A 22,541-nucleotide genomic window follows, 5' to 3' on the forward strand; every position below is an offset into this window, starting at 1 on the left:
CTTCTTTCACTGAGCCATATGTTTTGCAACTCATTCCTATTGCTATTTAGTACTTCACTGTATAGATATATCCCCAATTTATTCATTTTTATCATCAGATACTGATGGGTATTTGGATGGTTTCCAGTTTTTAGTTATTTTAAATAATGCTAGGATTACTCTTGTGCATATCTTTTTTTTTTTTTTTTTTTTTTTTTTTTTGAGACAGAGTCTCACTCTGTCTCCCAGGCTGGAGTGCAATGGCGCGATCTCTGCTCACTACAACCTCTGCCTGCCAGGTTCAAGCAATTCACCTGCCTCAGCCTCTGAAGTAGCTAGGACTACAGGCGCATGCCACCATGCCCGGCTAATTTTTTGTATTTTTAATAGAGATGGGGTTTCATCATGTTGGCCAGGTTGGTCTCGAACTCCTGACCTCATGATCCACCTGCCTCAGCCACCTAAAGTGCTGGGATTACAGGCGTGAGCCACCGCGCCCAGCCTCTGGTGGCTCTCTTCTGGTGAACCATGTACTCATTTCTCTTGAATCTCCAGGAGTGGAATTACTCCTGGCGTATGCATATGTTCAGCTTCAATAGTTACTAGTGCCTAAAGTCTTAAAAGGATGTTCCAAGTATATACAAGATCTCTGTGCGGGCTCCTGAAGAAACTTCAGAATGTCACAACTCTGCAAGGGAAGAGGATGAGAAGGGGCAGCCCAGTGGCACTTGTCCAATGCCACTGCACTGCCCCAATCCACCTGGTGGACTGTCCAATCCACCAGGACACATGACATGCCCCAAATTCCACTTTCATCTTGTCACCACCATCCACATTCCCCAACAAAGACCCCTCTCTAAATCCAATCACACTTTCAGGGCAGCATTGGATTGCATGTCTGTCCACTTGTTGGCCTTGGACTGAATTGTATTTCCTACATTCATTCATCCAGGTAACAAATATTGAGTGCCTACCACTCAATTGCATTGTTTTAGAATCTAGGAGAGGAGCAATATACACACCCCTACCCTCGTGGAGCCAACATTTTCATAGGAGATGGACTATAAACAAACAGGAATATGTTAGTGGTGATAAGGGCTACGGAGAAATATAAAGCAATATAAGAAGAGTAAGAGGAGGATGGGGAAAGGAATGTGCTATTGTTTAATAGGGTGGTCAGGGAAGGCCTACAGAGCAGACAAGATCTGAAAGACATGATCACTCTGGCTATTACACTGGAAATATGTTATATGGAAGCAAGATGGAACTAGAAAGGCAGAGGCCATCACAAAAGTGCAGGCATGAGATGATGCTAAATTGGACTGGGTGATGGTAGTGGCAGTGATGAGAAGTGGTTGCATACAGCATATATTCTAAAGGTAGGGCTGACAAGATTTGCTGATGGATTGGCTGTGGAGCAAGAGAGGGGAGTCAAAGACATCTTGTTAGGCCGGGCACGGTGGCTCAAGCCTGTAATCCCAGCACTTTGGGAGGCCGAGATGGGCAGATCACGAGGTCAGGAGATCGAGACCATCCTGGCTAACATGGTGAAACCCCGTCTCTACTAAAAAATACAAAAACCTAGCCGGGCGAGGTGGCGGGCGCCTGTAGTCCCAGCGACTTGGGAGGCTGAGGCAGGCGAATGGCGTGAACCCGGGAGGCGGAGCTTGCAGTGAGCTGAGATCTGGCCACTGCACTCCAGTCTGGGCGACAAAGCGAGACTCTGTCTCAACAACAACAACAAAAAAAACAAAAACAAAGACATCTTGTTCTTGCCAGAAGCAATGCCTGCTCATATGTACAGCATAGGAGTAGGTCCTGAGTCCAGGACCTGTTGATTGAATGGGTGGATGTCTTCGCTGATTACAGCCAGCTAAACATGTGTGAAAGATCTGTTCTTTCTTATCTCAGAGATAGCATGGTATAAGTACCAAGACAAAATAATTGGAGCCAGACTACTAGTCCCAGCTCTGTCATTTACTAGCTGTGTATCCTCAGGCAAGTTATACAACCACTTTGAGCCTCAGTTTCCCCTTCTGGAAAAATGGGACAGTAATAGTACCTGCATTACAGAATTGTTGTGGTAGTATACATAAATAGGCCTGGTATAGAGCCTACCACCGAGTCAGGGCTTAGGAAATAACTAAGTTAAACCAGTTCCCAGTGAAAACAAACAGACGAAAGGATACGGAACAAGGGTTATCTTTATTTGGATTGCAAAGTATAAATATGAACCAGGTTTGGAAATACAAGTTGTAACAGTTCAGAAATGGCACCAGAAACTTCCAGAAAGGACCATGACAGCATACCTTTGTCGTTTTGGTGAGGTGGGTGGGATTATACAAAGCCTTCCCCACCTCCAACCTTCTCGGTAGCAACTGGCAGGTAATCAGTTACCAAGAACAGTGAGCTCCAATGTTCCCTGTTCCTTCTCAGCCTTTTGCTTTGCTAATACCTTCTCCAGACTGTCCTCTGCTGCACTGACCCCTGCATGGAGTAGCACCAGAAGAATGGCAGGAGTTAGAGAAATGTCTTGACACAAGGGAAAGTGAGTTCCCACGCTGTGGGCCTGGGGCTGTGGGGGTGAGGAACAAGGAAAGCTACAGGCATGGAAGCCCAACCTCTTCTGAGACTTGACAGGGAGAGGACACGGGGAGACACTGATATCTGTTACACTTTGATATCAGCACCTTGGGCTTTCAAAACACAAACGGTAGACAAAATCGCCTAGGCAAGACTGCAGTCCAACTCATAGAGTGGCTCTGACCAAGTTAACCCCTACATCCTGACCATACAGAACTCCCCAGGTGGCACTCTGACCACGGAAGATCTGCAGAAATGTAGACAGACAATAAATTACTACAGATGAGTCACAGAACCATCCCAGCTTTGTGGCAAGGGTGGGTGGCACTGAGCCAGATTGTGGGGATGAGGAGTGGAGGGCCAGGAAATTGCCAAAGTAACAGTCTAGGCACTTGAAATATTATTGTTAGATTGTTAAAAACTAAATAAATTAACATACATAGAATAAAATAAATATATAATTTAAGAGGCATTTACAAACAACAACAAAAATAGTTGTTATTTTTCCATCTGGGTAGAAGTCCCAAAATTCAGTTCTCAGGCTTGTGGTATTTCACAGTTAACTCATCAAATCCAGCGCTGGAGGGTCCCAATGGCAGATCCCTTGGTGATACTTGAGTACATGGCTTCTCAATCTTTGTTGCTTTCTTCCAGTTCACAAATCTTTCCTTCTTGCTCTCCTTCTTCTTCCTCTTTTTCTTCTTTTTTTTTTTTTTTTTTCAGTCAAAGATCCTGGAGCATATGGAATTTAACCGGCATTCTAATCCAGAAGTAAGTGCTTAAACAAACTTATAAGGGGAAGTGGGGCTTGGTGGAGGGGAATCAGAAGGGCATGAAGGTCCCTTGCTTTTGCTTTCTTCTCACCCAGATACCATCAGACATACTCGGTTTGGCACTTGAAGGCTCTGGTATTTTGGCAAAGCAATTATGGGAGGCCCAATCCTAGATGGCGACTGGGGATGAAGGAGTCTTTGTGGCTAGATGTGACGTCTTTCCCCTCTGCAGTCTGAAATCACCTTGTGTCTTCTCAGAGGTAGCAGTCCCCAGCCGATTCCTAAAGCACAAAAGGAAGGCATTTAAAGCCAGGTCCAGTCTAAAGAGGTCTTAAGATTTTCCTGGTCCAGTCTTTTTTATTTTTAAACTTTTTGAGACAGGGTTTCGCTCTGTCTCCCAGGGGAGGGGAGGAGAAGGGAAGGGAGGGGATGAGGGTGGGAGAAGCTGTCTTCTCAGGCATCTCTCTTAGGTGTCTCTCTAGCAACTTTTACCTTAAGTGAAGCACTAGGGTCTTTTTGAAAATAGTTCTGCAATGGGATATTAATGTCACAGTGGCCTGGCCCCCAACCCCTCGATGAAAAATTCAGCGCCCACTGAAGCAGAGCCAGGAAAGGGGACAAAGGATAATCATGTCATGGGGCAAAGGATGGAGCATTACCTTGAGCACAAGTCTCTCTCAGTGGGAATTAGTCATGCCCAACTTCACTTTCTCTTCGTTTTCCACATCATAACCACCTCTCCTATGGTACCTGAGGAAGATAAGTTTTGTGAATAATCTCTGCCTGCTATGACAAAGTATAGGTCCAGAGCAGGTCCTTCCAAAGAACTCTGCCATGGTGGTTTCCTCCACTACTTGGAAAAGCCCACACACAGTAGGGCAGCCCAACCTCTGGTCAAAGGCCCACCTGCCCTGAGGAACTCCTGTCTCTAACAGCAGGATGCAATTTACAAAGAGCTTTCACCTCATTTATGTGATCCTCACAACATCGTTATGAGGTAGGTGGACAAAGATTACGATCACTATAAGGTTACAATCCTCAGAAAGACAGTAATTTGTTCCAGGTCTCAAGACAGATGAGTTACACTGCTTGAAAACAGGCATAGAATGCTTGGTGGGTCTCCCCTGAGCTAGAGCATACCTGGATTAGAAGCAGGGTCTGAAGTCCAGATGCCTCGGGAGTGGAAGGATATACCACTAGCACCACCCACACCTTGACTACCAAACCACAAACTAATGCCATCAAAGAACAGCTAGGAGAAAGAAATGTGTGACAAAGTGACTCCATGAGTGGGTAGTTGGGTCACAGAGGCAGGAAAAGAACTCCTGTGAGGAGCAGAACCTGCTATGGCCTCGCAAATTTGACCCTGGGCTCTAGACACGGGACTCATGTCATGCCAGAAATACCAGGGTTTTGGAGAATCTACACCCCAGAGCTAGCCCACAATTTGGAGAGATTGAAGGAAGTGCATGTGATCATGAAGGAGAGGGCCCAGGAGGAGGAAGAATGGGAGTGATTTGCAGAAGCAGTCTGCAGGGGACTCCAACACTTACCTAAACATGAGAAGCCCCACGATGACCAGCAGACAGACAGATGACAGCACCACGGCCACCACGGCCAGGATAGTTGTATGGTCATAGGTATATAAGCGATTTTCCACTGGGAGGCTCAGCCCATGACACCTCTCTCCATGGTAACCCGGGTGGCAGCTAGTTCAAGAAAAAACAAGAAGGAGATCGAGTTAGTGCTTTGGCCTCTCTCTCGGCAATGGCCCACCTGCATAAGCCAAACCCCATTCCTCATACCCTCAGCCTGTCAATCCCTGACCATGATCCCTGCCCATCCTCCATCCTTCTCCTCTAGTATAAAACCCTTTAAAGTGCCTCTGAAGGCTCTATAGCATTCCTCCCTCACTTGACACCCTCTGCTTTTCCATTTCCTCTGGTTCTCTGGGCTGAGAATCCTGTTCCAGGCACGGAAAAAGCAAGGGAGGACTTGAAGGCCTCAGTTAGATATGTTCCACGTGTGGCTGATTTATGACATGTGTGTTCAGGCGTTAAACCACTTATGAGGGCTTGGGCACAAGAGCTGGTAGGCTGAATTCAGGGGTTTGTATCACTCCCTCCAGTGAGGCCCCTCAACATTCTGACCCAGAAATAAACCCAGCCTTGCCCATTGTGCTTCCAGCATCCAGTCCCTCTCCACCGCTGCCCAGCCTATTAATAGGCCCTGTGCCTCTGCCAGGAGTCGTTTTTCTCAAGTTTCCTTCATTTAACTCCAGCTCCCCCTTGGTGCAGGGCCCAACTTGGGAGCTCAACTCTGGCCTTTGGCCTCTGAACGCTGAGCTACCAGTCCTCTTTCATCACAGGACAAACCAAACAAATCAAGTAACATCTTTCTGCCCAGCTGCCCTGCCAGAGCATGGAAGAATGTCAGAAACAATCCCTTGGCTCTTCTCACTCAAGAAATAAATCACATGGCAATTGCCTTTTCTTTTTCTTTTTCTTTTTTTAAGACAGAGCCTTGCTCTGTCACCCAGGCTGGAGGGCAATGGTGCAATCTTGGCTCGCTGCAACCTCCACCTCCTGGATTCAAGTGATTCTCTTGACTCAGCCTCCCGAGTAGCTGGGATAACAGGTGCCCACTACCATGCCCAGCTAATTTTTGTAATTTTTTAGTAGAGATGGAGTTTCACCATGTTAACTAGGGTGGTCTCAAATTTCTGACCTCAGGTGATCCACCCGCCTCGGCCTCCCAATGTGCAGGGATTACAGGCGTGAGCCACCGTACTCAGCTGGCAACTGCCTTTTCTAACACAAAGCATTTCCTTGAAGCTCTTAGAAAGACCCAGATGTGCTTACAGTTGAAGAAGAACATTCACATCCTTTCCTTTATCTGAGCATCCCAGAGATCCTTTGATGTAGGTAGGAGCCCCATTTTACAGAAGGGTGGAGTAGTTTTCCCACAGTCACACAGCAAGGCAGAAACTAAGATGTAGCTGTAGACTGACTCTGAGCTCAGTGTGCTGCCCACTCACACCTGACAAGTGCCTACCCTCCAGGCAGGGGGCACAGTGGCACTGTATGTCTGGGGACTTTGGATCACCAGCTGCTGAAGGAAGCACCAAGAACCTGGTGGCCCTCTTTTCTGAGCTGTGCCTTCTCTGGGAAGGAGGTGTTTTCTCTGGTGCCTCAGAACAAGGAATCCCTTCTTCCTGCGGACAGAGCACCAGGGAAGCTCCAAGAGACAGATTTGTCCACAACCAGCAGTTGCAGAGGGGCCAGGCTGGGTGGCACTGCATTCTTGCCTTCCTGCCCTGTGCCTCTCCCTGCCCTAGTTCCTCCTGGGTACTTTGAGAAACCACCTCATTGCAGGATTAATGTAAGTCAGGCCCACTATACACACAGCACAGTCCACAGTTCCTTGCCCAGCCTCTCCATGTATCTGTCCCATCAGCCCATGTAGGCATAAAAGCAACCCCTATCCTGCCAGGACATGGAGGACACTTGCAGAGGCACCCCTGGAAAATCACTTGTGCACAGCAGTTTATCATTCACAAGCCACTAGCCCTATCTACCAGCTCAACTGAGCCTCCTAACATTCTGGTATGCAGGTACAACCCCATTTTACAGATGGAAAAGCTAAGATTAAGGGTCAGAGAAATTAAGTGATTCACCAAAAGTTGCACAGCTAGGAAGCAGCAGGGCTAAGACTAGGAACAAGTCTTGGCAGATTCCAAATTCATCATTCCTTCCACTCTGACCAATGCAGAACAGTGCAGGTAACTCCAAGAAAGCATATCCGATAGGCTCCTGGGGGGCAGTCTGACCCTTCTCTCTGACTATGTTATTATTATTTATTACTCACAACTTGAATAATAAAGAATAATAACTAGCAATCATTGAAGGCTTACCATGAGCCAAGTACTTTGTGCTAACTGCTTTACAAGGATTATTTCATTTAAAGCCATCTCTGTGAAGGAGGAGTTACTAGCCCCATTTTAAAGATGGACTGAGGCTTAGCTTTTGTTAAATACCTCGCCCAGGGTTACAAAGCTAGTGACTGGTAGAGGCAGGATTCAACCCAGCAGTCTGGATAACTTCAGAGACTTTGCTTTCCTGGGAGGAGGGAAGCTGAAGTTGAATCTGTTTTTCACTTCCAGTCCATCACTCAAACTCCACAGGTAGTTACTCAGAAGATGGAAATAAAGTTTGGCCTCAGAGTCCGGCAATTCAGTTACATAATCCCTCCACCCCCACCCTGAGTCAAAAGGATAATAATGCAAACATCCTAATATTACCTACCTCCCCCTCCCTTTGCAGACAACTCCTGGCTTCCCCAGAGAGGGAGGGGGAATGAGTACATTCCAAGCATCCCAGGGTAGGGGCAAAATTTTGTGTCTTGTCCAGAGCCAGCCACCCATCAGACTAGGACACATTCTTCCCACCCATGTCTGTGACCCATTCCAGAACTTGTATTACAACAGATGCAAGAACCCTCTAGGGTCTAGAGACATCTTCCAATCTGGAGTTCTCCACCTTTACCCCAGGAGGTGGAGGGGACACGTCTGGATGGAGGAGACTCAGAGAACATGAGTTCCAGACTGGTTCTGCTGCTATTTCTAGCCAGGTCATTTTGGGCAAGTCACGTTACCTTTCTAAACATTGGTTTCCTCATGTAAAATACAGAGATAAGAAATACCTACTTCACTAGAGTATTGTGAAAACATAAAATGAGGTAATACAAATGAAAGGGGTTAATAAAGGCCAAGTCCCATATTGTGTGAGTTTTTACATAATCAGACTCCAGAGGTTACTGCCCATGGCCTGAGGAATGGGGTACCCAAGTCAGATGGAGCCAAGAGAAGCGGGATCGCCAGTCCTTCTTAGCACCTGGGCAGTGAGGCCAAGCAGAGCCCCATAGCCTGTCTCTCCTCCAGCTCTGAGTCCTCCTCAGCCCAAGTGTCCCCAGGATTCCTCCAGCCACAGGAAACTCTGCAGCCAATTTCTGGGTCAGCAACCAGTCAGGAATCCCAGGAAACTATTCTTTTCTTTCTTTTTTTTTTTTTTTGAGACGGAGTTTTGTTCTTGTTGCCCAGGCTGTAGTGCAATGGCGTGATCTCGGCTCACTGCAACCTCCTCCGCCTCCTGGGTTCGAGAGATTCTCCTGCCTCAGCCTCCCTAGTAGCTGAGATTACAGGCACCCGCCACCACGCCCAGCTAATTTTTGTATTTTTAGTAGAGATGGGGTTTCGCTATGTTGGCCAGGCTGGTCTCGAACTCCTGACCTCAGGTGATTCACCTGCCTCGGCCTCCCAAAGTGCTGGGATTACAGGTGTGAGCCACCATGCCCAGGAGAAACTACTCTTTGAGGGCAACTTTTGGCTGGTGACACAAAAAGGGTTTTCCTGTTCATGGTGGCTGCAGAGGGCTAGTTTAGGAAGCCAGCTAGCCTCAGTCTCACCACAGCAGCCTGGACACACCTGAGCTAGTGGTTCCTGGGTCTGGAGTCAAAGAAGAGCCACAAAAATCCCCAGATGAAGGTGCACAGACGTCACATTCCCCCAAACCAGGATTTCTGTCTTCTTGCTGCTTTTTGCCCTGAGTAGCAAGGGCAGGAGGCAGTAGGGGGCCCTCCCAGACATGCAATCAACCCCCTGAAAATCTGCCTAGGAAGTGGTGGCTCACACTTGTAATCCCAGAACTTTGGGAGGCCAAGGCAGGTGGATTACTTGAGGCCAGGAGTTCAAGACCAGCCTGGCCAACATAGTGAAACCCTATCTCCACAAAAATTTAAAAATTAGCCAGATGTGGGGGCGTGTGCCTGTAATACCAGCTGCTCAGGAGGCTGAGGCAGGAGAATCACTTTAATCTGGGAGGCAGAGGTTGCAGTGAGCCGAGATTGCGCCACTGCACTCCAGCCTGGGTGACAGAGTGAGACTTCATCTCAAAAAAAAAGGGCCAGGTATGGTGGCTCATGCCTATAATCCCACACTTTGGGAGGTTGAGGCAGGTGGATCACCTGAGGTCAGGAGTTCAAGACCAGCCTGGCCAACATGGCAAAACCACGTCTCTACTAAAAATATAAAAATTATTAATTGGGCATGGTGACAGGTGCCTGTAGTCCCAGTCACTTAGGAGGCTGAAGCAGGAGAATTGCTTGAACCCAGGAGGCAGAGGTTGCAGTGAGCCGAGATCGCACCACTGCACCCCAGCATGGGAGACAGAGTGAGACTCTATCTCAAAAAAAAAAAAAAAAAAAAAGGAAAGAAAAAAGAAAAAGAAAATTCTGCCCAGGAAGCTAATGTAAAGTTTTCAAATCAGATTGCTGTGCTCTTAGGCTAGTCAAAGAATAAGAGACCTCTAGGACAACAGCTGCCCTCTGCCCTTTATAAAATGCTGCTCCAATTCGATAAGGACAGATACAAGAAAGAAAGATGAAAGCCAACACCCAGTGCAGCCTGAGGGCATGAAAAGCATGCTGGACTAGGAGTCAGGTACCTGAGACACTGTCTTGTTTCCATCTACTTATTTAGCTATTGACCTCAGGCAAATTACTTCCTATTTTCTGGCTCCAGTTTCATCATCTTTCAAGTAGAGGTACCAAGTCCTGCCTACTCAGCAGGGGGCTTTTGAAAAATCCCAGGAAACTATATCTCTCCAGCTCCTAAAGTAGTGTCTGCCACTAAATAGGAGCTTAACATACCTGGGCTCAACTCATATTATATATAAACACTGAAACTCTGGGACAAAGGAGAGATGACATCATTATAGTTATCACTATCCCTAGGGACCACTGGGAAGGTGGCCGGGCACCCATATCAGGTTCTCTGGGTTTAGGTGGTCAGCCGAGTCCAGCTCTCCAGGAAGGCAGCCTTATACAGCCTCTCAACCACACAGTGCAAGCCCCACATCCATCCACCAAAATGCCCAGGACCAATCTGGTATGGATAGATTCCTGGCCTCAATCCACCTTGACTACTTGAGTCACCTTCTTCACCCTGTACTAACGATGCCATTTTACAAATTTAAGACGAACATTTCCTGCCCTGTCCGAAGACCTTGGGAAGGATATATGGGGGCTTTCTATGCCACTCTTAAAGAATGCCTTCTAATACCAAGCTCCTGACAAGGATGTTATAGGAAAGGATGCACAAGTGACTGTGGACATGGTGGGGAGTGATGGGTCTGTCTGCCAACTGCCAAATACAGGGCAGCTCTGCTATGTGTGATCAGACAAAACAAGGAAGCTTTAAAAAGCCAAGGGATCTGCACCAATCACCAGTAGAAGGGATTGCAGGCACGTCGCCTTCTTGACAGGCTGGAGGCAGTGTACACACAATAGTCTCTTGGCCCTGTCCAGAGTCTCCCCCTAAGTCCCCCAGAGCCTGCCTCCCCACAGGGAAGGGAACGGATGTTTGCAGCCTGACGCAGGGTATTGGCCTCAGGCACAGTGGCAACATTATGCCTGCCAGAGAGCATGGCAGTGCTGTCATCCCTGAGGGGTTGCCAAGGCAGCCGTTTGCTGGGTTTGGCTTAGGAGAGAGGCTAAGGAACCCACAGCCCCTCCGCCCACACACCTACCCAGGGAAGGGGTGATGTTGCCTGACCGGGGGCTGATGCCTGCTGGGTCAGGTTCCATTTCCTGTGAACCCTGCACAAAGGAATTGTTCTCCCACACCATGGCCAAAGGCCAGTACTCTCCATGTCCCCCACCTCCTGGCCCTTGCTGGGGTAAGGAAGAAGAAAGAGAGGCCTCAACCTGCCACCATGATGATCCCTCTCTGTACAGTCTTGCCATGCCTTACAGTCAACCCACATTTGCACACTCACATGCACATAAACCCAAATATACACATACCTATACAACATGCATCCAAATGCACCTCCTACCTTCCCTCAGGAGCTCTACTCTGCCCAGGAAGCCCACTCTGCCATGTTTCCTACTGGCTTCTCCCTCCCAGAGTAGGGCATCAGGCAAGAATGAAGGGCCTGCCTTCGGGTGCCAGCTGTCCTAGCCACATGCTCATTTCTGGGCAAGCAGGAAATGTCCCTAAGGATTAAAGCACGTCACAAAACCATACCACAGGAAATTGCATCCTATAGGGGGGAGGGGGCTTCCGCTGACTAAAAATATATTTCCCCTCCTCCCAACTTCCGCCCAGAGGTTGAGAAGAAACTGGGTGAAATTATGAATTCAAGGAACAGTGACAACGAGGAACAGCCACGTGGCTGACAAAGTGTGCTGGTGAGATTCAGCCCTGGGGAAGGGGCACTTACATGCAGGAGGGAGCCCGGAGCTCCTTCACATATTTGCATTCTCCGTGGATGCAGAAGTCCTTGTATTTCCGAAGACATGGGTCCCTCTTCTTCCCTAGTCCCTTGCCTTTCTTCTTTCTTTTCCCGTGCTCCTCCTTGCTTGGTGTGGCCAGTGCTTGTGGCTTGGAGGATAAAGTGACTGTAGGAGAAAAGCACCCTGTTAAAGTCTGACTCTTTGGGAAGAAAATCAGAAGAGCATAGTGCTTGAAAGGAGTATATATTCTTTGATCCCACCTGAAGTCAAAGATCTGGGAAGGCCCCTTAGCTCAGTGCCTCCCAAGAGGCAGAAGGAAGAGCAGAAAGATTGGGCAGAACCACCAGAAAGAGGGAACCTCAGTAGGAAGTAGAAGCTAGGGTGGGTCCCAAGGAAGGCATTTCACAGTCTCAGTGTAAGAGCCTCATTCTCAGAATGCTTTTGTTGAGTAACTGCAGCTCACTGGGCAATTCTACCAACTCCACCTCCACCCCACTGTCCACCTTACACCTCCATCTCCTACTCCCCCACACCGGCTTCGTTCTATTTTGGCCTTCAATCAGCCTCATTTCCTGATGCTGTACTCAGTGACCCACTTGCAAAAAGACAGTGTCACACACAAAAATTGCTTCCAGAGAAAGTACTTGGAGGTTTTGGGGTTGGAGGGCTCCTAAAACAAGAACAGTGTCCATGTGTTCAGGTGGTCTCCTCCGGGGCACCCCTTAGTACCATGAGCCCAGGGCAGAGCCTGGCTCAGGAACAGCAAGCAGGCCAGTCCTGGTCACAGCCTTGCTTTTTCAACTTCAAGCAAAATATTTAACCTGTACACCCTTTATAGCTCACCCACTTTCTCAAAGATTCATTCATATTTAACCCCCAATGTCCTGTTTATGGCTCTCTGGGTTGGGGGGTACAGGGTGTACAAGGGATAGAAAAGTGGAAAGTAAGGAACTGTCCAGAAGGAACTGGAACAATGATGACTCCCCCCTTCTTTCCATGCTTCAGAGAGACCGGGGGAAAAACAACCTCACCCAGACATCCAGCTGGGATTGACCATGGACTATGCCCATCAGCCCAGTCCCACCCTCTTATCCCTTATCAGGAAAAAGGTGCCCATATCCATGGCTACAGCCATGTGTCTAGCAGAAGGGTGAGCATGACACATTAGACTAGAGACTTAGAGTTTCAAGCTAGAGGGCCTTCAAAGAATACCATGTGGCCAGGAACGGTGGCTCACGCCTGTAATCCCAACACTTTGGGAGGCTGAGGTGGTGGATCACCTGAGGTCAGGAGTTCGAGACCAGCCTTGCCAACATGGCAAAATCTCATCTCTACTAAAAATACAAAAATTAGCCGGGCGTGGTAGTGTGTGCCTGTAATCGCAGCTACTCGGGAGGCTGAGGCAGGAGAATCACTTGAACCCGGGAGGCAGAGATTGCAGTGAGCTGAGATCATGCCATAGAATTCCAGCCTGGGTGACAGAGTGAGACTATGTTTCCAAAAAAAAAAAAAAAAAAAAAAAAAATCATGGCAGGCAGAGTGACTTACTCAATGTTATGCAGGATTGGGATTAGAACTGTGGTCTCCGGACTTCCTCCAATGTCCTTCCTTACCACACCAAGCTGCTTCACACACCCCCATCTCCTCCCTCTCACAAGTCTGGAGCACCTGAGATGCTGATCCAGGCATGAATGGGCTCTGAAGTCCATAGATCTGTGCTCCAATTTCAGCTATATGACCGTGGGCAAGTCACTTAACCTCTCTGAACCTCAGGTTCTCAGTAAAATGTGGATAGCAAGAGTAACTATCTCAAAAGGTTGCTATAAGTGTTACATTAGCCAGGATAACATATCAAGTGCGTAGAACACAGTAGGAATTTAATAAATGGTAGCAGTCATTTATTTTAGGTGGTAGGATCCCCAGACCTGAAAAGTAGTCTTTGCCCAGTAAAGCCAAGAGAAGGAAAGAAAAAGAAGTAGGTGCCAGCAGCCCCACAGTCCTTCATTTCCTCTCATCCAGTCCCAGGCCCCTTCAGAGCTCAGAAGACGATATAGGTGGTCAGAGGAACCCAGTGACCAGAGCTTCGGGGAGAGTAAGGCAGGGGGGCCAAGCCAATCAGAAAGGGGAGGGAGAAGGTGCAGGGTGACAGCCAGGCTCCAGCCATGGACAGGGAGCAGTGAGTCAGGTCTGCAGAGGTATGAGGAGCAGCCATGTGGGTGGGGGGTGGGGGTGGGGTGAGTCACAGCCCAGCCCTGCCCAGCCTAGGAGGAGAGGGCCAGGAGAATCCAGGCTGTTCAGGCCATGGGCAACCCCAGAGGGCTGCTGGGAGAGGATGAAGTATGGGAGCCTAGGCTCAGTTTTGGAGCATGTGTTTGATTTATACAAAGTAGAGAGAATACCCAAGGGAAGCTCCTGGGAAGGCGGGAGAAGGGCAGCTGAGGAGCAGGTTGAGCTAGAACAGGTGGGCATCTGTCCAACCAAATATAGTCATTCCGTGGTACAGTGCTGAGTCCTTGCTCTACCCTGGATAATCTCCTCAGGTCTGGAGGCAGGAGAGCTGGCAGGCTCTGGACTCTGCCCTGTGCCTGTGCTTGGCTACAGCCAAAGAGGCTGGTTGGAGGATTCTACACAGCCCTCCCCATTTGGAGTCGCCTCAGGAAAGCAAGGTGCTCAGTAAGCCTGCAGGTTTCCGGTAGCATTCAGAGATACCCAGCATTTTAATACAGCCCCCTAGAGGCCCAGCGTTCACCATTCACAGCCTCACCTAGGGCAGCCAAGAGCTCCTCATTCCTCTCTGTTTCCCCAATCTGGAGACAGGTGGATGGAGGAGGCTAACACTGCACACTTTCTATAGAAGTGCCTGGGCATCTCCGCATCTGTTACCTCTATTTTATATACAATAGTCATTTGATGAGGGAATTAGAACTGGTGCCCATTTTTACATAGTAGCTCTAGGGAAAGCATCTCAACCATTCCTTGTTCCTATCACTCAGCTTACCCAAGAAGCACGTAAGGACCCCAGACAACTTGCCTGTTTCAGTTTGCCCCAAAGTACCCAGAAGGGCGGCAACCCAGCAGGGGAGGCAATGACAACAGAGAGAGTGGGACCTATATTCCAGGATCCCCCAGTGCCCTTCAGGCCGATCAGCTTTTCCCCGAGGTTCTCCATGAATACTCTCAACCCGCAGTATTGCCCAAACAGCAAGAATCTTGGATCTGCTTATTCTTCAACAGCCCACCCGGGTCCGAGGATGGGCGGCCTCCACACCCACCTCTCAAAAGGTCCAGATCTGCCTCTTGCAAGTCACGGACTTTCCGATCCCGGCCGCCTCCTAGGCGTAGCAGCTGGTCCGTGGATCCAGTGGAAGGGTCCGGGTTGCTGGTTCCAGCAGCTAGCCCTCTCCGAAGCTGCTGCAGGCTCTCGCCAGTCACCAGTGCCGAAAGAACTGTGGGCGAGGGGCCAGGCCGCATCAGACACCCGCCCAGACCCCCGACCAACACGCACCGATGCCGACGCCGGTCCGCCAGAGCGCAAGGGCCCCACCAAGTGGCCCGTGCCGGGTGCGCTGCGGCGACCTTCCCCCATGCCCCCAGCACAGCGCCCCCATCCCCCCGATCTCCAGGGGCGTCGCAGCCCTCCTACCTGCAGCCAGAAGGAGCTTCAGCACCACCGACGGCAGCAGCTTCATGGTCCCGCACCGAGAGGAGGCGGCGAGGCACCAATCACTTTCGAAGCGGCGGCCACTGGGCGCTGGCACCGGAGCTGGGCGGTGGGACTCAGGAGATTCCGCTGGGCACCGTCTGCCGCCGGCTTCTGCGTGCAAGCCTGGCCGGGACCCCGGCGCAGCTCGCTCTTGTTGAGTGTCTGTCTTGGTCACTCCGCCCGCCCGCGCGGCCGCCCGACCCCGCGCGCCTAGGTCAGGCCAGCCAGCAGCGTGGCCCGCGTAGCTCCTTCGGCCGAATGAGCGCTGCCCGGCGCGCGGCCGGGAATAAGGCTCCGGGAGGCGCCGAAGCTCCGCCCCTCCCGGCGCCGCCCCCTCCCTCCTCCCGTGCTGGGAAGCTCGCCCGGCTGGCGGCGCCGGCAGCTCAGCCCCCGACCCCGCGGGCGCGGCGGGGGACTGGGCGGGAGGAGGGGGCGGCGCTCACATTTTTTGGGACCAGGCCGAGGCAGCCGCGGCCTAATTGTGGGTAGGGCTGCTGACCGGCAGGTGGCGGGGAGAGGTTCCTACCTTTCCCCAAACGCCTGTCGCTCTGCAGCCTTGTGACTGACTGCTGAGCTGAGTTCTGTTCCGGGCCTGGCCTCTTGCTTCGTCTCAGCTCCATACCAGGGGTCTCCATCCCTGTCACCCTCTAAGTTTCAGAAGCCCACCTTTTGGCCTACCAACACGGCAAGTATCAGATAATAATTAATTCATTTATCATGTAAAAATTAGACACATGAATGCCAGCCGTTCTCATAAACCCGAGATAACCAGAGTTGAAGCTGCAGGCACTTAGCAAAAGCAAAGGAAGCTAGTACTCTACCAGTCGCTGGAGTGGCTTCCTCCCATCTTCCCTCAGGGGACATTAAGATTTTTGAACTATGGGTTGTAATTCCCAGGCTTCTGAAATTGGAGAGACACAGGTTGTGAAACAAGCCTTATTCTTTTCCTTGCCTTTGACTGCCATCTTTTTCCTCAACATAAAAAATGAGCCTCCCTCCCATAGGACCCAGCTGGCTAACCTAGATTGCTGGTTCACAGGCACCAGGTGTTTCTCTTCCAACCCATGTGCTTTTACAGGGGTCTTCTGGAGTCACTGTCCTGACCAAAGAGATGAGTCTCTCAGTAGGTATTTCAGTTTCCAGGGACGTGGCTGGGGCGAGAGTTGTTTGACATAGGGCTGGGTTGGCTTTCAGAGCCCTGAAATTGTGCCAGATAGAGCACTTGCCTGATTCTGCCTGTGTGTAGGGATAAAAACAGGCCTGCTATTTATACACAGTCTATCCCACTGTCCTTCCCTATCCCCACCTTTGCAGGGGTCAGTCTGGCCCTGCCCTCTTAACTTGCTCCAGTAACCCAGGCCTAGGTTTCCATAGTGCACTGGAATCACTACAGACCTGAGTTTGAATCCTGCCTTTGCTACTTACTGTGTGACCTTGGACAAGAAACTTAATTTCACTGAGCCTCAGTTTTGACATCTCTCAAATGGAAAAAATAATAACAATAATAATAATGACTACTTTGTAGGGAGCTTTTTGAGAAATGAATGCAGGAACACATAAAAGTAGTATAGTGCCAGGCACACTATAAGCTTTCAATAAATGTGACTCATTATTATTGTTGCTGTTAATAATAATCACTAATCACTTGACCACTCTATTTCCTTAGAGGCCTCTTTTCTCTCCCTTCCCTAGATCCCTTGCCTTCCCCAGGCCAGATCTGAGGCTTTATGGTATAGTTGGGCTGGTTTCAGATGGAAGCTCACCTGTCACCTATTTGGCTAAGAGCCACTGTTAGATTATCCTTTTGGGTGATCAGTATCGGGCCTAGGACCTCAGTGCATGGTCACCGCCCAAGCCATGCCTTTACCCTCCGTCAGCAACTGCCTGGCCACCTGCTTCCCCAAAACAAAGCCACCTTGGGGTCAAGGCTCTCCCCAGGGGAGGGTGGAGAGAAACACTTCCTGACACATGGTCAAATCACCCCCTTTCCCCCACCCTTGCCAGATTCACACCCTGCCCTCCTGTCCTAGCCTGCCTTTCTCCCTTCACATGCTCTGTCCTTCCGCCTTCTCACCCCCACATCAGCCTCAGTCCCATTCATGGGGCAACTCCAAACTTTCATCACACCTGGAGCCTCACCCCAGCTAGGTTTGTGTGTCAGCCAGGTTTTACAGGAAGGGCCTGAAAAAAGAAGATAAAAAGCTTGAATTGTATTTGGGACAGTCACTTCCCCTCTCAGAACCTTGGATGTCTCTGAGCAAAGAAAAGAAATCACAATTCATGCTGAGGCAACCTCATTAACTCAATTATTCCATAAACATTAACTGAACATTTTTGGGAGGCAATGGGGACATAGAAATAAATAAGACAGCCCAGGACCTGCTTTCACAGAGCTTATATTCTATAGTAAAGAGGCAGCACATTAAGGAAATAAACAAGGAAAAACATATCCTATAGTGAGATCTGCTAAGAGGAAAGTTAAAATACAATGATGTGCTGTAGGATAATATGTTCCAGTGCCCAGGATAACACTTTAGGCTGATTAGCAAAGCCTTCTCTGAGCAGGTGACATGTAAGCTGAAGCCTGAATGAGAAGAAGAAATCAGACTTGGGATCATCCATGACAAAAGTATTCCAAGATGTGCAAATAGTGCAAAGACTCTGAAGTAGAAAAAAGCTTGGAACATTCAAGGAAAAGCAAGAGGGCCAAAAAAGGAGAGATATGGGATGATACTGGAACAAAGGCTAGCAACACATAAAAGAGGACATTATAAGCCAAGGTAGACACTGGATTTTAATAACCATTATTGTGAGAATCATATGAGATGTAAATGAGACAGCACTGTCATGCAGGATTCCTCCATATCGTCCCCTCTTCTTGCTCAGGTCTCCCCCATCTGCTTTCTGGATGTCAGGTTGTCAAATGCCAGGAACACAGTCCTAAGGAAGCAGAGTTCAGACGGACAAGCCTGCTTTTATTGACTGTCTATTGACCATGAGCAAACTGAGGCTTGGAGACTGATTAGCCCTGAGCCACCAGTGAGTCAGAAGGGGGCAAGTGCAGAGCAGAAACCCTAGCATCCTGCTTCCCAGCCCATGCGGGATTCCTCGGCCTCCAGAAAGGCAGGCTCCATGGGACTCTGAGTGCTGCTGACTCACTGCTAGGCCAGAGTTCTTGATTTGGAGAGAGCATTTGCTTACCAGTAGGAAGGGCTATGAAGAAAGGGGTGCTGGCCGGGCGCGGGGGCTCAAGCCTGTAATCCCAGCACTTTGGGAGGCCAAGACGGGCGGATCACGAGGTCAGGAGATCGAGACCATCCTGGCTAATACAGCGAAACCCCGTCTCTACTAAAAAATACAAAAAACTAGCCGGGCGAGGTGGCGGGCGCCTGTAGTCCCAGCTACTTGGGGGGCTGAGGCAAGAGAATGGCATAAACCCGGGAGGCGGAGCTTGCAGTGAGCTGAGATCCGGCCACTGAACTCCAGCCTGGGCGACAGAGCGAGACTCCGTCTCAAAAAAAAAAAAAAAAAGACAGGGGTGCTAGTGGTGACAAGAAAGGAGAGAAGGAGACTTGAAGAGAAACCAGAGTTCCTTCTCCACTGTGGTCGAGATTTCTATACAAAAACCTGGCTGTGCATCGGAATTACCTGGGAATTATTATTATTATTATTATTATTATTATTATTACTACTACTACTACTTTTTTTGAGACAGGATCTCACTCTGTTGCAAAGGCCAGAGAGCAGTGGTTCGATCTTAAATCACTGCAGCCTTGAACTTCTGGGCTCAAATGATCCTCCCACTTCAGCCTCCCAAAGTGCTGGGACTATAGGCATGTGTCATAGTGCCCAGCTGTGGGAGTTTATTAAAGATAAAGAGCCATAGGCTCTACCCCTCTACCCCAGTCTGCTTAAATAAAAATCTCCTGGGTGGGGCCCGAACATGTGTACTTTAGGCCGGTAATTCTGACATCAGCCCTGTTCAGAAGCACTGGTCTACATGATTCATCAGGATAACATGCCAAACATCTGAAAAAAAATCTGAACCTCTGAGGCAGAGAAGCTTTCAGTAATGACAATTTCCCTGTACTCAACACTGCACATGCATTATCTTGCTTGATCCTCACAACATCCCCCAAACTAGACACTGTTATCATCATCTGCATTTTAAAGGATTGAAGCTTAAAAAGGTAACATCCCAAGGTCACCCAGCTAGTGAGTATCTCAGCCTCAGTTTGAAACCCCCTCATTCACTTGGGCTTGTGCTCTCCTGAGCTCAACACTCAAATGGATGAAACGACAGCCGCTGTCTCTATGCTTCTGTGGATGGTTTTACTGAGGTTCGGTCCTTCATCTGTCTTGAGGGATAATGATAAGGATCTCTGGCTCACTAGGCTGGAAGGAGGATTAGGTAAGGACAGCAGGGCAGCTAATGAAATGGATACAGTCTTGGGAGTAAGATACTTGGGGATTCAAATTTTGGTTCTTTTTTTTTCTTTGAACATGTTATTCAATTTCTCTTACCTACAGTTTGCTCATCTGAAAAGTGGGGACAATAATAGTAGTTATTATTATAGGGCTTTTGTGATGATTCAGTCATATCATGTGTATAAAGCGGAATATGCCTTGCACATAGTAGGTACTTACTCAATGACAGCTGTTATTATGACCAAATTTTTTCTTGCTTTCTTTCCTTTTTCTTTTTAAGTGGGAATTTGAATAAAATGTTGGTTTATCATGAGCTAGCCATCCTCAGAGATTAAGTGTTCCTTTCTCGGAGCTGGCCATACTTATCAAAGAGATGCTAGATCTGCAAGGCCACCCAAAGTTTTGGAAACCTCAACCCAAAAAAGCAACTCAGGCTCAGAGGTCAGAGGGAAGCTGTGCCCGCTGTAGGAGAGGATTCAGCTGCCTTCTCATTCCCCTCTGACAAGAAGTGAGTCCTGCACAGCCCTTGAGCTCTGCTGGGTTGGGGAGAGGGGTAAAGAAGGGCACCGCCATTGAGGGTGGGTCTGACCATGAGCCCAGAGTTACCCAAACTTGGAAAGTCAGGATGAGGGGTCATTGCTCCTTGGCCCAGGCTGGCTTCTCTCACCCCATCTGAGACAGTGAATCAAGCAGTTTGGGCATACAGCTGGATTCGATTAGAACTCAGACCTGCCCTTTGGAGTCCCCGTGTACCTCCTCATGCTGGCTGGGCACCTGGAAGTAGCGTGCTTCATGCCTATTCAGGGATGAACAAGCTCTGCTGTCTGATTGTTTGGGGCTAGGATCCATTTGAATAGGATGAAGGATAGGAATGGATGAGATAGGGAGAGGCTTTTGGAGGTGAGGGGACTTCAGGAATCCCTATCATCTCCAGAAGATGCTGAGGAAGGAATATTTATAATGTGCTGGATCCCAAACCATCCTTCTCTATTTCTGGGCCCATTTTTGTGACTTCAAATGATTAACATCTCCAGACCAAGGACTTTGCCCCTACAGCCATCCCCTCTGTGTTGGCCAGCACAGAGAGGAAGTGATTCCTCCCTCATTACACAACTCATCTCTCTCTTCAAGCCTCAGATTCCTCAAGTGAAAAATGAGAACTTGAAACAATTACCATGCATTCAGGTGCCAGCCAGTAATGTTCATCATGAATGTTTGCTGTCATGTTGCTGTCAAAAGACTTGAGGAGGCTGGGCACAGTGGCTCATGCCTGTAATCCCAGCACTTTGGGAGGCCGAGGTGGGCACATCACCTGAGGTCAGGAGTTCAAGACCAGCCTGGTCAACATGGCGAAACCTGGGCTCTATTTTTTAGTACAAAAATTAGCCAAGCACTTTGGGAGGCCAAGACGGGTGGATCACGAGGTCAGGAGATCGAGACCATTCTGGCTAACATGGTGAAACCCCGTCTCTACTAAAAAATACAAAAAACTAGCCGGGCGAGGTGGCGGGCACCTGCAGTCCCAGCTACTCGGGAGGCTAAGGCAGGAGAATGGCATAAACCCAGGAGGCGGAGCTTGCAGTGAGCTGAGATCAGACCACTGCACCCCAGCCTGGGTGACAGAGTGAGACTCCGTCTCAAAAAAAAAAAAATTAATCAAGCGTGGTGGCGGGCGCCTGTTATCCCAGCTACTCAGGAGGCTGAGGCAGGAGAATCACTTGAACCCGGCAGGTGGAGGAGCTGTGATGGCACCACTGTACTCCAGGCTGGGCGACAAAGCGAGACTTCGTCTCAAAAAAAAAAAAAAAAAAAAAAAAAAAAAAAAAAAACTCGGGGAGACAATTCTATAACAATCGACAGTGCCTGATTTACAGGGCATGATAACCTTTCTCTCTGTGTCTCAGCTTCTTTGTCTATAAGTGGGGAGAATAACAATCTACTTAGGAGGTTCTTGTGACAACTGAAGGAGATAGCATCTCTGAAGTGCTTGGCAAAATGAAAAGCCCTATATAAATAGGTCAGAACTCCTGTTAACTTGTTAACTTTTCCGGTGCTTAACCTTGGAATGCGGTCACATCACATTCTGTACCAGGAATGTACAAGTTCGGTTACTCTTAGAAAGGCAGTTGCAGGTCTGCAGTTTAACAATTTCACATTATCCATTTGCTCGTTTTTTGTAACTAAGGGTTGGTCTAAGACAATGGTTTGCAAAGAAGGAGGTACTGCCCCCTAGGGGACATTTCAGGAATTTAGTTGTTACTGATTGAGGAGTCCTCAGGCATTTGGGAGAAAAAGGGGTCAGGAAATTACCTGCTTTTGAGTGTCCTACCAGACACCTATCGGTACAAATCTTGGTTATAATAACTTGAGCCTAGAATCATCTCTAATTTACACAAAAATATAACAAGAGTTTTTGCAATGACTTCCAGGAATGAAATTAGTGTGAATTGTTCATTTTGGTGATATCTGAGCTACCAATACAACGCACCTGTTATCAGTCAGTATTTATAGCTGTGACATTCAAGGGAAGTCTGTGTGATTGTAATCAATGGGCTACTTCATTCAGATTTCTGAGTAGTTGTGAGCAGGCATTTGCCAATTGAAGTAATGTTATTTTTAAAATCATTTTCTCTTTTATATTAATTAGAGTATTTTTATTATTTTGTAGAGAGAGGGTCTTGCTCTGTTGCTCAGGCTGGGATGCAGTAGCACCATCATGGCTCACTGCAGCCTCAGCCTCCTGGGTTCAAGCGATCCTCCTGCCTCAGCCTCCTAAGTAGCTA

General features: G+C 48.7%; 1 protein-coding gene and 1 long non-coding RNA gene across 2 annotated transcripts; both read right to left on the minus strand.

The window, feature by feature from the left end:
• Positions 1-2,166: 2,166 nt before the first annotated feature.
• On the minus strand, positions 2,167-15,575 carry HBEGF (heparin binding EGF like growth factor). The gene is given in 6 exon segments (NM_001257469.1): positions 2,167-3,616; positions 3,995-4,085; positions 4,889-5,044; positions 11,615-11,792; positions 14,900-15,073; positions 15,271-15,575. Coding segments are annotated over 5 exon segments (627 nt in total). The 5' UTR covers positions 15,317-15,575; the 3' UTR covers positions 2,167-3,616; positions 3,995-4,012.
• Positions 5,829-9,596, minus strand: LOC144329539 (uncharacterized). Its single transcript, XR_013394893.1, has 3 exons — positions 9,501-9,596; positions 6,335-8,511; positions 5,829-5,875 (listed from the first exon to the last, which is right to left on the minus strand). It is a non-coding gene; the product is annotated as an uncharacterized LOC144329539 (long non-coding RNA).
• Positions 15,576-22,541: the final 6,966 nt, after the last annotated feature.

Source organism: Macaca mulatta, chromosome 6, assembly GCF_049350105.2.
Source record: "Macaca mulatta isolate MMU2019108-1 chromosome 6, T2T-MMU8v2.0, whole genome shotgun sequence".
In the NCBI taxonomy this organism is placed as follows: Eukaryota; Metazoa; Chordata; class Mammalia; order Primates; family Cercopithecidae; genus Macaca; species Macaca mulatta.